Raw genomic sequence first — 16,463 nt, 5'->3', positions numbered from 1 at the left:
TCGATGTACCTGGATTTGATTCCCAGCCCTGGTTCCTGACTCCTGACTCCAGCTTCCTCCCAGTTAAGATCCTGGGAGGCAGCAGTGACGGCAGAAGTAACTGAGTTCCTCCTGCTCATGGGAGGCCTGGATTGTGTTTCCAGCTTTGTCTCAGCCCCAGCTGTTGTGGGCATTTGGGAATTCAAGTAGTAAAATGCTGGATGGGAGCTCACTTGCTCTCTCTCTCTCTCTCTGCCTCTCAAAAAAAAAAAAAAAAAAAAGAGAGAGAGACAGTGTTACAGCTCTTTTCGAATTTGTCTAGCAGGTTTTCCAGTTTCTACCAGAAAGCCCTAGAAAAAAAAAGAAAGAAAGAAATTAAAAAAAAAAATTGTTGGCTGGTGCTGCAGCTCACTAGGCTAATCCTCCGTCTGCTGTGTTGGCAACCCGGGTTCTAGTCCCGGTTGGGGCACGGATTCTGTCCCAGTTGCTCTTCTTCCAGTCCAGCTCTCTGCTGTAGCCCAGTAAGGCAGTGGAGGATGGCCCAAGTGCTTGACCCCTGTACCTGCAATGGAGACCAGGAGGAAGCACCTAGCTCCTGGCTTCGGATTGGCACAGTGCGCCGGCTGTAGCGGCCATTTGGAGGGAGAACCAATGGAAAAGGAAGACCTTTCTCTCTGTCTCTCTCTCTGTGTCTAACTTTGCCTGTCAAAAAAAAAAAAAAATGTCTTATAAATTACGGATTGAGAGACTCGAGAACTGTATTCCATTTCATCTGAGTCACAGATTTAGCTGTAAAATAAGTAGTGAATATTATTCGATACAGATAACAGAAAGGAAGCCAGGGGAGAAGTTCAAACTGTCCTTCAAAGATAAGCATATACCCTCTAACTTTTACCAAAACATTATAGATCATCATATTTTCTCCTAGACATAATATCTTAATTTATAATTCTAGTTCTGACAACTATTAATTAACAAGTAATTGAACTCATTTGTTGCAAATTTCTCCTCAATACTTACATATGCTGTAACTTTAAAGACAGAAGAGGTAATTTGTATTTTCTTGGTTTGAGGATTCTTTCGAACACTAAAAAAAGGAATAAAAAGGTCCATTTAAAACATAACAAGAATTGTCATAACACACTTTAAATAACAATTCCTCTTAGCATTTAGGTGTTCTTATTTAAAAGGAGCTGGCATTGTGTTTTAGTGGGTTGATCAACTGCCTGTATTCCATATAGGCACCAGTTTGAATCCTGGCTTCTGCACTTCCAATCCAGCTCCCGATAATGCACGTGGGAAAGTAGTGGAGGATGGTCCAATTACTTGAGCTGTTGTACCCATATGGGAGACCTATATGGAGTTTCTGGTTCCTGGGTTGGGTTTGGGATTGTATGCAGGAATTAGGGGAGTGAATCAGCAGATGGAAGATTTTCTCTCTCTGTAACTCTGCCTTTCATTATAAAGTGTGTATATATTTATATATAACAACTGTATAAAGGGAGGAGCAGGCTCTATAAATATTAAAATCAGATTTAAAGTTTAGGTAAAGATGCAGGATAAAAATCAACCTGGGGCCAGCGCTGTCGTATAGTGGGTAAAACAGTCTTCAGCTATAGTCCTGGCTGTTCCACTTCTGATTCAGCTCCCCGTAATGTGCCCAGGAAAGCAGGGGAAGATGGCCAACACTACTGTCTCTCAGAGTATGCATTGGCAGGAGGCTGGAAACAGGAACCAGAGTAGGGAATAGAACCTAGGTACTCCAATGTGGACCATAGGCATGCATCATAACCAGTTGGCCAAATGCCCACCCCTGGTATTCTACTAATAACTGTACTATATTAAATCTTAGCTGTGACTAATTGCTTCCTCATAATTGGTTGTTGTTGTTTTTTTTTTTTTTTTTAGATTTATTTATTTGAAAGTCAGAATACAGAAAGAGGTAGAGATAAAGAGGTCTTCCATCTGCTGGTTCACTCCCCAGTTGGCCGCAACAGCCGGAGCTGCGCCAATACGAAGCCAGGAGCTTCTTCCAGGTCTCCCACGTGGGTGCAGGGGCCCAAGGACTTGGGCCATCTTCTACTGCTTTCCTAGGCCACAGCAGAGAGCTGGATCAGAAGAGGAGCAGCTGGGACTCAAACTGGTTGCCCGTATGGGATACTGGCGCTTCAGTCCAGGGCTTTAACCTGCTGTGCCACTGTGCCAGCCCCTCCATATGATATTTTAAGAGTGAAATTATGGCCAGCGCCTTGGCTTACGTAAGGCTAATACTCCGCATGCGGCACCAGCAACCCGGGTTCTAGCCCTGGTTGGTCGCTGGATTCTGTCCTGGTTGCTCCTCTTCCAGTCCAGCTCTCTGCTGGGGCCCGGGAGTGCAGTGGAGGATGGCCCAAGTGCTTGGGCCCTGCACCCGCATGGGAGACCAGGAGGAAGCACCTGGCTCCTGGCTTCAGATTTGCAGTGCGCCGGCCGCAGTGCACCAGCCATAGTGGCCATTTGTTGGGCGTGAACCAATGGAAAGGAAGACCCTTTCTCTCTGTCTCTCTCACTCTATCTAACTCTGCCTGTCAAAAAAAAAAAAAAAAAAAAAGTGAAATTATACTAACAATTATTAATAAAAATGTTTATTATATAATTTGTGATAATTTCTGTGGCTCAGTCTAATATAAACTCCAAACTTAAGTGCATACAGACCACTCTAGGTAACTCTGTTCATTTAAAATAAAAAACAAAGACCCTAATGCTTAACTGTCATCTGAAGGCCATAATCTAAGCTTCTTAGTTCAAATAATAAAATTTCACATCTGGAGTGGATATGTAGTTTGGGAATGCTCCAAAAACTTTGACAAAGAACAGGTGTTTAATATTTAAAGTAGAAAAGATACAGGCATGCTTAGTAACTATGGAATTGTTTCTGCATATACATTTTTGAAATGTAATGAAACAATTGATTATTTACTCTTTAAAAATATGGTTCCAAAGTCCTGCTTAATTGATTTAAAGGAACAATAATCCTTGAATAGAAGGCATTTCCTGGGGCCAGCGCTGTGGTGTGGCGGGCAACTATCGTCTGCAGTGTCAGCGTCCCATATGGGTGCTGGTTTGAGTCCTGACTGCTCCACTTCTGATCCGGATCTCTGCTATAGCCTGGAAAGGCAATGGAAGATGGCCCAAGTGCTTGGGCCCCTGTACCTGCATGGGAGACCTGGAAGAGGCTCCTGGCTCCTGGATTCAGATCAGCCCAGCTCCGGCTGTTGTAGCCATTTGGGGAGTGAATCAGCGGATGAAAGACCTTTCTTCTCTCTCTCTCTGCCTCTGCCTCTCTTTAACTCTGCCTTTCAAATAAATTTTAAAAAAAATCTTTTTTTAAAAAAAGATGGCATTTCCCCCAAACACTTAAAAGGTATATTTTATGGGATCTTTAATAATAGAAGAGGAAGAAAATATTTTAAAAGTGATTTTACTATTTTGCTTGAGCCAGGGGTTCCTAAAATCCCACTCTTTAGTGTGCCCTCAACAGCTACAGATGGATTTTGCTGGAATAGATCAGTGATGATGTTTATCTGCTAGGGCAGGTCAGACATTATAGAGCAGTTACTGCATGTACAAGCATAATAGAAGGTAGCAGATGTTTTTCTAAAGCATGCAAGAATACCCAAAAGTCAAGTTCAGAAACAGGAAAAAAAAAGCCACATTGCATAAATTAGCTTGTACAAACTACATGATTAGATATGTGGCTCAGAATTCTGAGAAATTATTGAAGATACTTCACATTCCACCTAAGCTTCTACCACTAAAATGTACCATGACAATTGCTATTTTAATCCACTCTGTATCTTTACCACTAACAGCTAGAGCCTTAATAGATAACACAGCATCTGACTCCAATCAGCATTACCAGTACTAGAAAAGCCACAAATGGTTCATGTGATAAGCAAGTCAACATAGCTCTAAAGGGACTCCGAGATCATTTAATCCATTCAATTGTTTTGTGTTGGCATCTAAACCATCTTGAATTTAGTTTAATCATAACATTTAAAAAAAATTTATTTATGGTATACAAATTTCATACATTTCATATATACATTTAGGAGCATAGTGATTCTTTCCACTATACCCTCCCTGCTGCCTGAGCTCCCACTCTTCTTCCTCATCTCTCACCTATTCCCACTCTTAATTTTTACAAAGATCAACTTTCAGTTTACCTTATACTCATCAGATTAACCATAGAGTAAGTAGAGTTGAACAAAGAGTATGAGGAAAAAAAAAAAACAAAAAAAAACCCTCTGTTCTTTAACAGTGGAGAACAGAGCTGTAAACAATCATTGAATCTCAAAATGTCAATTTCACTCCTATGCATTGCATTTTAGATACTCTATTAGTTAACACAGATCAGGGAAAACATATGTTATTTGTCTTTTTGGGACTGACTTATTTCACTAAGAATAATGGTTTTTAGTTGCATCTATTTTGTTGCAAAAGACACAATTTCATTCTTTTTTTATGGCTGAGTAGTATTCCATAGTGTATATATGCCATAATTTCTTTCTTTTTTTTTTTTTTTTTTTTTTTGACAGGCAGAGTGGATAGTGAGAGAGAGAGAGAGACAGAGAGAAAGGTCTTCTTTTTGCCGTTGGTTCACCCTCCAATGGCCGCTGCGGCCGGCTGGTGCATCTCGCTGATCCAAAGCCAGGAGCCATGTGCTTCTCCTGGTCTTCCATGCGGTGCAGGTGCCCAAGCACTTGGGCCATCCTCCTCTGCACTCCCTGGCCACAGCAGAAAGCTGGCCTGGAAGAGGGGCAACCGGGACAGAATCCGGCGCCCCGACCGGGACTAGAACCTGGTGTGCCGGCGCCGCTAGGCAGAGGATTAGCCTATTGAGCCACGGCGCCGGCTGTAGTCCCTTTAGATCTTGATAGAGTTTCTGTGCACCATGTTAATACTTGCTGGTTGCCTGATTGATTCCACAGGGGGAAAAAAAAATCCTCTTCTTCCTAAAAGATGTTACAATACTTGGCCATTTTATGAGTAACTGTCACTTGTCATATCATACTTTTTTTCAGCATACAAAAAATACAGGTGAGACTCTAAAGAGGGGAATGTTGAGAAAAATAGCAGTTTCTGCAACGTGTGGGTTCTAAGTTTTTTTCTATTTCAAGTTTCTCCAACAGAATCTCCTCCCAAACAGAGCATGGTAGTGAGGAATTCCACAGGTTCCTGTTGCTGATGGGACACAACACACCGCAGTAGTAGTGATGGCAGGATGTGTGCTTGCATGCATTTGTGTATATGTCTAGGATATACCAAGGAGTATCTTCAGGAGTGTTAGAAGTGGCCTAGCAAGTTTTGTAAGACATGCAAATGATTAGGAAAGAACATGCTTGATGTAGGTATTTATATGCTTTTATTGAAATTCTGTTTCTAACATGGCTCTTCCAATAATTTTTATGTATTGGCAAAATGTTTCACTAAAATGAGAAACAGATTATAGAAATATTTGTTTTTAAAACCATATCAAAAATAACTTAAAAAAAACTAAATAATGCAGCCTGTTATACAGCTAAATGACAAATGCAATGGATGAGAATTAAGATGTTGAATGCAAAGAAAGTAGCAATTAGCAATACAAAGTTAATTCTACTGCTTTTTTATTAAAATAAATATTATATAACAAGCCCTAGGACCATTTGCTTTCTCCTATTCTACCCTTTTTGCCTATAGGGATGATTCAAACAAACATCATTTGCTTCAGTCAAAATACAAGTATAGATTTAAAAATTTGTAAAGTTTTAATTCTCATTTGATCTTTAAAGAAAAACAAAAACCCTGGTAGAATACAAAAAACAAATTGTATAGCTTCAGGATTAATTAGAAAAGGCAAAGATTACACCTAGATGAAAATTCTTCCACCTCTTTGGAACAAAGGCAGTAATTTTTTTATTGTTAGTCAAGCAAACTCAAACATCCTAAGAGATTTCTTGTGTTCCTTTGCTATTTGAAAGGTCTAGTGTTGGTGAGTGCAGGGAGAAGGAGGCCTGGAAGATGGTAGTTGCTAATAAGCAATAGAGTAGGTGGAAGGTCTGAATGAGGGAACAAGAGATGAAGAAGATGGTGAATGAATGGAGAAGAACTGTAAGAGAATCAGGGATATCCCGAAATTTTGTGAGAGGGGTTCAAAGTAATGCTGTTTTTATACACTTTGCTTGCTAATATGACCATAAGAGATACTGGGGAATTCCAACATGATTAACAAATACTTTGCTTTATTCATTAAAGATTTACATATTATCTTCTAGCAATATTACCTCACCAGATCCTTATAGATAAACTTTGTAGTTTCCAGATATGGATAAATCTCATCTTCATACTGACAAAGGGATCCACCAAGGCAAAGATGTTTAAAAAGACAAAACAGGAACTCTTCTCTGTCTGGTTGGCTGAATACTTCATATTTTTCTGAGTCTTCCTCTAATAAAACCTAAAATGACAATTTTTAGAAGTTTCAATTTATATACTTAAAAATAATCTTAGATCTATTTTAAGAAATAGTACTGGCGCAGCTGGAGACACAGCTACACAGATCTATGCTTCTTTTTTGTCATTAGGTACTGACATTCAATAAAAAAACTCAGAAGCTAAGCCTTCTGTTCTGCTTAATTTCTTAGCCCTAGTGTAAATATTTAGTAATTATTCTAGTGCCACTGTATATTTAGTGTGAGGGCACCTCAAATCTTATTTGGAAATTAATGGGAGCACAAACAAATGGGAAAACTTCTCCATCTCATAAGATATCTCATCATCATTTTGACTCACACGTTACACACTAGTGGTCATTTTGCAAATGCTTTCACTTTACAATGTTTGGATCACCAAGTCCCTTACCCTTACTCAAGTTTAAACTATGCAGGTGTTGGAGCCCCAAATTCTCTTCCCCTTTTCCCACTCTCTTTTCTAAGATTACTTCATACATTAAATATCTACACTGACTCTTGGTCTCCTCAGACATTGTTAACACTCAACTAGGTCTGATGTGGGAGATATTCTTGTACCATTAGTCATATAAACAATTGATTAATTTATTGGTGGTAGTGAGTATGAACAAGATAAATGTAGACTATTATGTTTATTCTCTTGAATTTTTTAATATCCTGCCTACTTTCAAAAAGAATTTGAATGGGACTGTGTTACGGTACATCAGGTTAAGTTGATGCTTGCAATGCCAGTATCCCATATCGGATTGCTATCCTGGCTACTCTACTTCCAATCTAGCTTCCTGCTAATGTGCTTGGGAAAGCAGTGAAAGATAAGTACTTGGGTCCCTGTCACTCATGTGGAAGACCAGGATTGCGTTCCTGGCTCCTGGCTTCAGCCGGCTCCAGCCCTGCCTATTGTGGCTACTTGGGGAATGAACCAGCAGATGGAAGGTGTCTTTTTCTGTCAGTCCCTCTCTCTGTTATTCTACCTTTCATATAAATAAATCAATGAATCAATAAATCTTTTTTTTTTAAAAGAATGTGAAATAGCTAACAATATAATATGGATACAATAAGACCAAAATAATGAAAGATAAACAACTTTAACCAAAAAATAAAATACCAAGAGAAAAAAAAATATAAAGAACTCTAGATAGAGAAATGCCACATAAGAATTGTGCCTAACACTTAATAGTACCATATAAGTAAATGAAGGAAACATGATGTTATGTAAGAATGCCATCTGGTAGCAAGAAGAATATTTAATTAGGAAAACTGATTAAGCTTATTTACAATTTGAAGAAAACGGCACAAGGTCATTATATAAGTAGCATTTTAAAATAATAAATTCCATGGTATTATCCATACAGTTTATTTACGACAACTTGAAGAAAGCCAAGTTTATACTTGTATATAGAAGACAGGCAAGAGGAAGTGGTCCATAGTTTATTGCTCCCTGGGTGTGCCACATCTAACACTTGCATATCTCCCCTCCCTTCCTTCCTACCTCTCTCCCTGCCTCTCTTTCTTCCAACTCTCCTCCCTGTAAGGAAATTATGTGCTATCAAAGCCCATGTTTGTAGCTATCTGAAGATCTAGCTTAACACAAGGGTGGATAAAGCACTTAAGAGGGAATAGTTAATGCATTCCTTACAGGAACACACTGAAATATTGAATTGATTAGGCTTGTGCCATTTTTAAAAAGTACAGTAACTTAAATTTTTGGAAATAATGTTAAAATATTCTATAGCTGTTCACTCTCTCCATTTACATACAGATCTCCTGCCCCTCGCAGACCTCAGGTATGCTGCCGCTAACGAGTCAAACTTCTGCACTGTAGTCAGGAAGGAGCTTATCAGTACTTACATTACAGTTGCCAGGAGCATCTTTGTAGCTCCAGCTAAAGCTGTAAGGTTTTTGCTTTTTACCCCAAAAGCAATCAAATTAAAAACCCTTCCTGTTGCCATAGAGTAGCAAGGAGCACAAGAACAGAGCCTACAGGCAAGCAGCAGAAACACTGAATCCCACCACTCCAGGAATAGAGATGTTATTCATGGTAGTAAATAAGACAGGTAGCACTAAGTTCTGCAGATCATTCTGCTGGAAAACAAATTCTTCTTTTAAACTAGTCTATTGATGGGGATCTTTCTGTAGAAGTGATGGTGAATTCTCTGAAGTTAGGTGTAAGGGTCTTGAGACCCTTATGCCAGAGTAGACCAATGAAGAAAAGAGCTGAAATTAGCCATACACAAAAGAAGGGAAATATTGACCAACATGTCCTGAATAGTACCTTCTTTTTTATTTTTTAAATAAATATTTATTTATTTATTTATTTGAAGGCAGAGTTAAGAGGTAGAGGCACAGGCACAGAGAAAGAGAAAGAGAGAGAGAGAGAGAGAGAGAGTCAGTCCTCCATCTGCCGGTTCACTCCCCAGATGACAGCAACAGCCAGAACTGAGCTGATCCGAAGCCAGGAGGTAGGAACTTCCTCTGGGTTTCCCACACGGGTGCAGAGGCCCAAGGACTTGGGCCATCTTCCACTGCTTTCCCAGGCCACAGCAGAGAGCTGGATCGGAAGTGGAGCAGCCTGGACTTGAACCAGCACCCATATAGGATGCCAGCACTGCAGGTGGCAGCTTTACCTGCTATGCCACAGCACCAGCCCCCTGAATGGTAACTTCTAATCCTTAGTAAGGAGTAGAAATTATTATAAGATCCCCACCATATAGTATTATTTGAAAGGCAGAACAGTTAATGAGAGTGAGTAAGCAAAGGTAAGAGTGGGGTGAGGTGGGAGGGGGAATAGACACAGTGAATCTTTCTTTCTTTCTTTCGTTTTTTTTTTTTTTTTTTTTTTTTTGTGACAGGCAGAGTTAGACAGTGAGAGAGACAAAGATAAAGGTCTTCCTTCCATTGGTTCACCCCCCTAATGGCTGCTACGGCCAGTGTGCTGCGCCGATCCGAAGCCAGGAGCCAGGTGCTTCCTTCTGGTCTCCCATGCAGGTGCAGGGCCCAAGGACTTGGGCCATCCTCCACTGCCTTCCCGGGCCACAGCAGAGAGCTGGACTGGAAGAGGAGCAACCAGGACAGAATCCGGCACCCCAACCAGGACTAGAACCTGGGGTGCTGGCGCCACAGGCGAAGGATTAGCCTAGTGAGCCGTGGCGCCAGCCAACACAGTGAATCTTTCATCAGTTGATTCATTCTCCAAATGGCTCCAACAGCAAGGTCTGAGAAACCAGCAGCTAGGAACTCCATCCTGGTCTCCCACGTAGGTGTCAGTGGCCCAAGTAATTCCAAGCAGAAAGCTGGATCAGAAGTGAAGCAGCCAGGACTCAAGCCAGCATTCTGATATCTCTGATAGGGGATGGCATTGACTTGATCCACTGCATCACATGACTGGTCCCTGTATAGTATTTATTTTATCTCATCTTAGATACAAATATACCTCATTTAACTAAAGAACATGCTAAATATAGTGCCATTCAGTTGTATGTGTTTGGTTACCCTCAATGTTAATTTTATTTTCTTCTTAAACTATGTATGGACTGGCTGGATGCTTCTCTCACCCCATGGATAAACAGTTTTGTGAGCACGTGTTTAATCAGTAGCTTCCCTAGACACTTCTGTCTGGATTTGCGATATATTAGACTTACATATCTCCCTTCTCACTTAATGGAGAATAATTTCAAAAGTAGCAGTAGTAATAGTAGTTGTTAATATTACTGAAAACTTATTAAGTGCCACATATTGTGCTAAATATTTTAAATGTATTATCTTCATAATTCTCAAATTATGCCTATTTTATAGATGAATAAACTGAAGCTTAGAGAGTTTAAGAACCAGTTATTGAATTACTGAGCTTGGATTTATGTTTATAACTATTTGATGTCAAAGCTGTAATTTTAATCACTTTTTAATACTCTCAATAATGATACTATTAATATCATATTTCATTTTAATAGCATTTCATACTTTCTAAAAATATATTTAAATTCTCCCTCAATTCATTTTATCAATGATTTTAGGAGGGCATAATGGGCATTTTCATCTTTGTGTTAAATAGATAAGATTCTGAAACTCAAGAGATTGAATTATTTGTCTAAGATAACATAAATAATAAATCAAGAATAAGGTAAACAATCCATATATTCTTATTCTAGGTTCAGTGTACTTTTCACTAAAACAAAATTTAGTTTAGCTAATCAAATGACTTTGTTGTTCATATCAATAAGGAAAACATTCTTTTACTCTAGTAATGTTTTTTATTCTTCATTTCATAAGAATCTCATATTGAAGAAAAGTAGACATTAATTGAATAGGCCAGGATTTCTCTACTTGCACACTACTGACATTGTGGCTCCAGTAACTTGGCTATAAAGGACTGCATGATTTTTAGCAGCACCTCTAGCCATCAGATGTCAATAGCACCCTGTTGGGAACTACTGAAATACACAAATAATTAAGTTGACAGTACAAGTACCACCCAATTAAAAAAATCAATGTAATGATTAATACTGCTCATCATTTATTAACAAGAGGTATGTATGGGTTTTAGACAGGCAAACGTTTTTGACATTTTGTATTTCCTGAAATAAAATTCTACCATGAAATTTGAAAAAGCTGTACTTACTTTTCGTAACTCATCAGAAATGAGAAATGGGTCGCAAAAAGAATCTAAACACTTAACGATATGTCCACTGTCTCGGACAATATTTTCATCATATAACCGATCAAAAAATGACATTGAAAGCTGTCTGCAAGGAACATTTATAGCTTCAATTTTTTTCACTTCAGTTCCTGAAAAAAAGGTATTTTATAAAGAACAGAGATACACAAATCAATTTAGTATTTTCAATTACTTCCAAAATAAATCACTATGCGAAGATTCTAAGAAGTAACCAAGTACAACATGTGTTTTGATACACAATCATGCACCAAATAATGACATTTTAGTCAATGACAGACCTTATGTACAATGGTGGTTCCATGAGATCAAGATGAAGCAAAAACTTCCTACCACCTAGTGGCAATAGTACAATGCATGTATTTGTGGTGATGCTGGTATAAACAAACCTACTGCATTGCTAGTCATATAAAAGTATAGCGATACAATTATGAGTATGTATAAGTATATAATACCCAATAAAGAAAATAAATGACTCTGTTGTATACTATAGTTGCTTACTTTTACCCTTTTTATCAATATTGTAGAGCATACTCCTACTTATAAAACAGTTATGTAAAACAGTATGCTGTATTACACTGGCAGGAACTTCATTCGTATTATGTTACTGCATGTCCTGATCGCATCAAGAGGCAAGAAGGAGTATGGGTCACCTAGGTATCTATAATACACAATGATGTTCACATAATGACAAAATCAGCTAACAATATATCTAGTTTAAATATTTATTTTATTTATTTGAAATGCAGAGTGACACAGAGAGAGGGAGAGACAGACAGAGCTTCCAGTCTACTGGTTCATTCCTTAAATGGCCACAATGGCTAGGGTGGAGTTAGGCTGAAGCCAAGAGTCTGACACTTGGGACCAAATACTTGGGCCATTTTCTGCTGCTTTCCCAGGAGCATTGGCAGGGAGCTGGATGGAAAGCTGAACAGCCAGGACTCAAACTGGCAGTCTGATATAGGATGCCAGTGCTGCAGGTTGCAGCTTAACTTGCTATGCCACAATGCCAGCCCCCAACTAAGACTGTATTTCTGTGAAGGAATCCCACCATTAAACACAGGACTGAATTCAAAAGACACATTAGCTTAGGGAGTCTGTTAAATTCTGACTTTTCAGTCTATTCATTTATTATTAATAAGTTTGTAACAAATCTCACCATTTCAGGACTAGATAAATATAAATTAGAAAACACTTGAAAAATGAATTATTTTGTATAGCTGGAATTTCTCAGACCACTTTTAGTGCATCTATGAAAACTGCATATAAAGGTGTAAGAATTGTGGTGGGCATTTGGTCTAGTAGCTAGGACACTGGTTAACATGCCTGTGTCCTACATTAAGAGTGCCCTGGTTTGACAGCTCTGCCCCTGACTCCAGCATTCTGTTAATACTAACCCTAGGAAGCAACAGTGATGGCTCAGGTCACTGGGTTCCTGTCACTTTTGTGGGAGACCAGAATTCTTCCTCCCCTATCTTTTGCAGGCACTTGAGAAAATGAACCAGCAAATGGGAGCTCTTTTTCTCTCAAATAAACAAAAATTTTAAAAAGCATAATAATTGCTTTACAAGACTTTGAATTTATATTACGTTTAATGCTTTATTAGTTTCTATAAAAATTTTAATTAACATGTTTCTGAAGTGATCCTTAGGGATCACTTGAAAACATTTTCTTGCTATTAAAAAATTTCTCCTGTGTGGTCTCATTTTTAGTGTTTATTCCAAAAAATCTTTCCAAGTTGAGGTGACTTAATGAAGTGCTGCTTTGAAATGTATCACAAATTCCGAATCAGAGAAATCTGGAACAACGATGTTTTGCTTTGTTTATTTTTCTCTTGTAGCTCTAGTTCTCTGCATCTCCCCTCCCCAACATGCCTTTCCCTTACTCCACATTTATTCCCTGAAGGCATCTTTCAGGAATAGATTTTCTGCTACTAGAGGGTCTATTAAATTACAGAAAGCCATAAAGATTAAATATTTTTATTATTACTTCAGTCAGTCGCTCCTTTATGTACATATATACACATAAATTTACTCAGAGTAGGTGGTGTTCTTTTATTCAAAGTGTGATGGCCCTTGGCATATCTGTTCCCTAGATACCTTTGAGAAGCACTGAGAAGTAGCTAGCTTGTGCTTGAGAAGACTAAGTAAAATGAGCAATAGTTTGCACTATTTTGGCTGTCCACCCAGAGTCATGCTAGGACCTGCTGTTGCTCCCAAGATCCTGTGCTAGGCGAATGTGGAGGAAAGGTTGCCTGGAGCCAGGAACTGGAACTGTGTATGCCTCAGTAATTTCAAAAGCTATGCTGCAGTTTCTTTTGTTTCAGAGGCAAAATCCTCTGGGGGATTAAAATGAAAAGAAGGCCATAGAAAATGATAGAGCAGTTCAAGCACTGTTGAAAAACCAAAGAACAAGAGCGGTATAGAGCCTGACAGTTTTAGATAAGTGATTTGTGGCCACAGGATGAGTGACTGACATTGGGCCATTTTAATAAATCTGCCTTACTCTGTTTTGGGGAGTGGTAAGAGGGTTTGGATGCTAAGAAAAAGAATTTAAATTCAAACCATTTAACCTGAGGTATGAAAATAGCATTGCTATTTTACTGTATACTGCCTTCAAAATTGGCATGTTAAACTCCTACCCTCAATGTGATGGTATTAGAAGAAGGGAAAGAATTAGAATTAGATGAGGTTATGTGTAGGGACTCACAGGGCTTCAAAATATAAATTTTGGGGAATACAGCTCATTAAATAGCATTTTGTCCCCACCCCAAATTTAATTTTTTATCACATGCAAAAATACATTCATTCTATTACAAGTTTGAAAGCTTTAGCTCACTCAAGTATCAACTTTAAAGCCTAAAGTCACATTTAAATGTTGTCTAAAGTAGACATTGGTGAGACTTGAGGTATGATTTTTCCTGAAGCAAAATTCCTCTCCAGCTATGAACTTGTGAAATAGGACAAATGTGCTGCCAAAATAGATTGGTGAGACAAACAGTAATAGTCACTTCCATTCCCAAAGGGAGAAATAAGAGATATCGAAGCAGTAATGAGTGCCAAGCAAATCTGTAAGTTAGAAAGGCAAATTGCTTTAGATCTTTAAGAGATTTAAGTGAGTATTGCCTAGTGTTCAACTATTTGGGTAATTTTCTTTAAGTGTATTATGAAAACGTGATCTATATAAAGTTCTCCTTTTGAGAATTTAAGACTCTGACCTCCACTTAATTACTATTCTTAAAATATGTTCTGTGGTAGCTGATTCCTTTGTCAGAAATCCATGTCTCCCCACTCTAAATGAGATTCTGCATAAACATCCCTGTGTCAGTGGAATCATTTCTGCTCCTTTCCTTCTGGGTAGAACTGACCATATTCCTCCTCTGGGTCTTACTTCCGTAGTGGCACCTGTGATGCATTACTGCACAAACATATTTTAACATATCAACAAGTTCCTTGAGAACAGGTTTTCTCTTATTTACCTTAATGTTCCCTGAATCTAGCAAAGTATATATGGAAGATACACATTAAATATTATCCAAATTAAGAAAAAGAAAAATTACTCTCATATGCTAAGCCAGAACAGTAGCAGTAGATTCCCAGGAGAGAGATATAAGGTAAGACTTGCACAGCTGGTCACACTTGATTTTGATATTATCAAACATATAAGTCATTACTCATGATTTGCATTTTAATAATGAAAATCCTGAGGCAACATTTTGTTATAATAGTAAAATATTCAACTGAAAAGTTGAAAATAAATTTTATTTACCTAATGTAACCCACTGTCCGGAAGAATCTGAAAGTAACTTCAGATTGGGAATAACATTTGGGTGTTTGAAAAAAGCCTAAAATACAAATTTGAGGGGTACATGTTAGATATTTTATTACAAATAATAAAAATTAATTTCTAAAAGTTATAGTAAAATAACTAGACAAGTGGATAATCTTAAATTGGTAAAATAAGTAATAAATGCTTTTTTAAAAAAAATGTGAAAGGCAGAGTTACAGAGAGGGAGGGAAAGGAGAGGGAAAGGAGAAAAGAGGGAGAGGGAAAGAGGGGAGAGAGAGAAAGAGAATGAGAGGGAGAGGGAGAGAGACAAAGAGATCCTGATCCATTGGTTCACTCTCCAAATGGCTGCAACAGCCAGGGCTGGGATAGGCCAAAGCCAGGAGCCTGGAACCCTATCCAGGTCTCCCATGTGGGTAGTGGGAGTTGGGCCATCTTCCACTGCTCTCCCAGGTGCATTAGCAGGGAGTAGGATGGGAAGTGGAGAAGCTGGGACTCCAAGTAATGCCCATATGGGATACCAGCATCATTGGGTAGTGGTTTACCAGTTAGGCGACAATGCAGGCCCCATAAATGCTTCATAAAGAAGTGAAGTTTCACTACAATTCAGTCTTGAATAGTATGAACAACAATGTATGTCCAAGTACAGGCATTATTTATTTATTTGAAAGGCTGAGTTACAGAGAGTAGGAGAGACAAAAAGAGAGGTCTTCCATCTGCTGGATCACTCCCCAAATGGCTGCAGTGGCAGAAGCTGGGCCTATCTGGAGCTAGGAGCCAGGAGCTTCTTCCGGGTCTCCCACGTGGGTGCAGGCCAAGCATTTGGGCACCTTCCACTGCCTTCCCAGGCATTAGTAGAGAGCTGGATTGGAAGAGGAACAGTGGGGACACAAACCAGTGTCTCTTGGTGCTGCAGGAGGAGGGTTAGCCTACTATGCCATAACACTAGCCCCAAGTACAGGCATCTTTGGGACTTCATATTCTAAATCAGCTCTTTAGTTGTTTATATCATTTCAATTATACAAACAACAAGATTAACTCACATAAGTACCATGAGTGCTAAGAAGTAAAAATTCTGTGAACTGTCCAATTAAAGTTATTTAACAGTTGAAAACTTTGTTTTCCATCCATTTTGTTTTCTGAATTGTCTTAATAACCACTCACACACTGACATAAAGAGATGTGAAAGACTTGATTTCCTAAAAATGAAATTTCTTAAGTGGCAACAGATAATAATCAAGAGCTTTAGTTTCAAGTATCAGCAGTTGAAGAATACAAGATGGCTGAATAAGTGTATGGTCACACTACCTTAAGCTGCTCTGAGATATGAAAAGAACAAAGGAAGGATACATTTTCAGGAGTCTGACAGAAATTTTCAGTGAAGAAGCAAAAAGAAAACAACAACAAAGATTCCATGGGGAAAGAGAAGACAGAAATACCACTGCAGCCAGCCATTCAGCACAGCCAGCTGTTGGATGTGAACCGCCATCTTACCACCTCAAGGTAGGAAGAATCACTGGGAGCCCTGCCGCTAGCAG

The 16,463-nt window shown here is 38.8% G+C and overlaps 1 protein-coding gene and 1 non-coding gene across 3 annotated transcripts in view; one reads left to right on the top strand and one right to left on the bottom strand.

Annotated features, from left to right (window-relative positions):
- The window catches only part of CFAP300 (cilia and flagella associated protein 300), a 29,284-nt gene that overhangs the window by 1,599 nt on the left and 11,222 nt on the right, over positions 1–16,463 (bottom strand). For both annotated transcript variants that reach the window (XM_062198322.1, XM_062198321.1), the window contains exons 3-6: positions 14,908–14,983; positions 11,086–11,252; positions 6,285–6,457; positions 1,000–1,066 (exon numbers count right to left, since the gene is read on the bottom strand). In XM_062198322.1, coding sequence (XP_062054306.1) covers positions 1,000–1,066; positions 6,285–6,457; positions 11,086–11,252; positions 14,908–14,983 — 483 coding nt within the window. The remainder of the gene's footprint in view (positions 1–999; positions 1,067–6,284; positions 6,458–11,085; positions 11,253–14,907; positions 14,984–16,463) is intronic.
- On the top strand, positions 271–332 carry LOC133764932 (U7 small nuclear RNA). The gene has a single exon (XR_009866500.1). It is a non-coding gene; the product is annotated as a U7 small nuclear RNA (small nuclear RNA).

This window comes from Lepus europaeus, chromosome 7, assembly GCF_033115175.1.
Source record: "Lepus europaeus isolate LE1 chromosome 7, mLepTim1.pri, whole genome shotgun sequence".
NCBI lineage: Eukaryota > Metazoa > Chordata > Mammalia > Lagomorpha > Leporidae > Lepus > Lepus europaeus.
The sequence above is the reverse complement of the archived record's forward strand: the minus strand, read 5'-3'. Positions and strand labels throughout refer to the sequence as shown.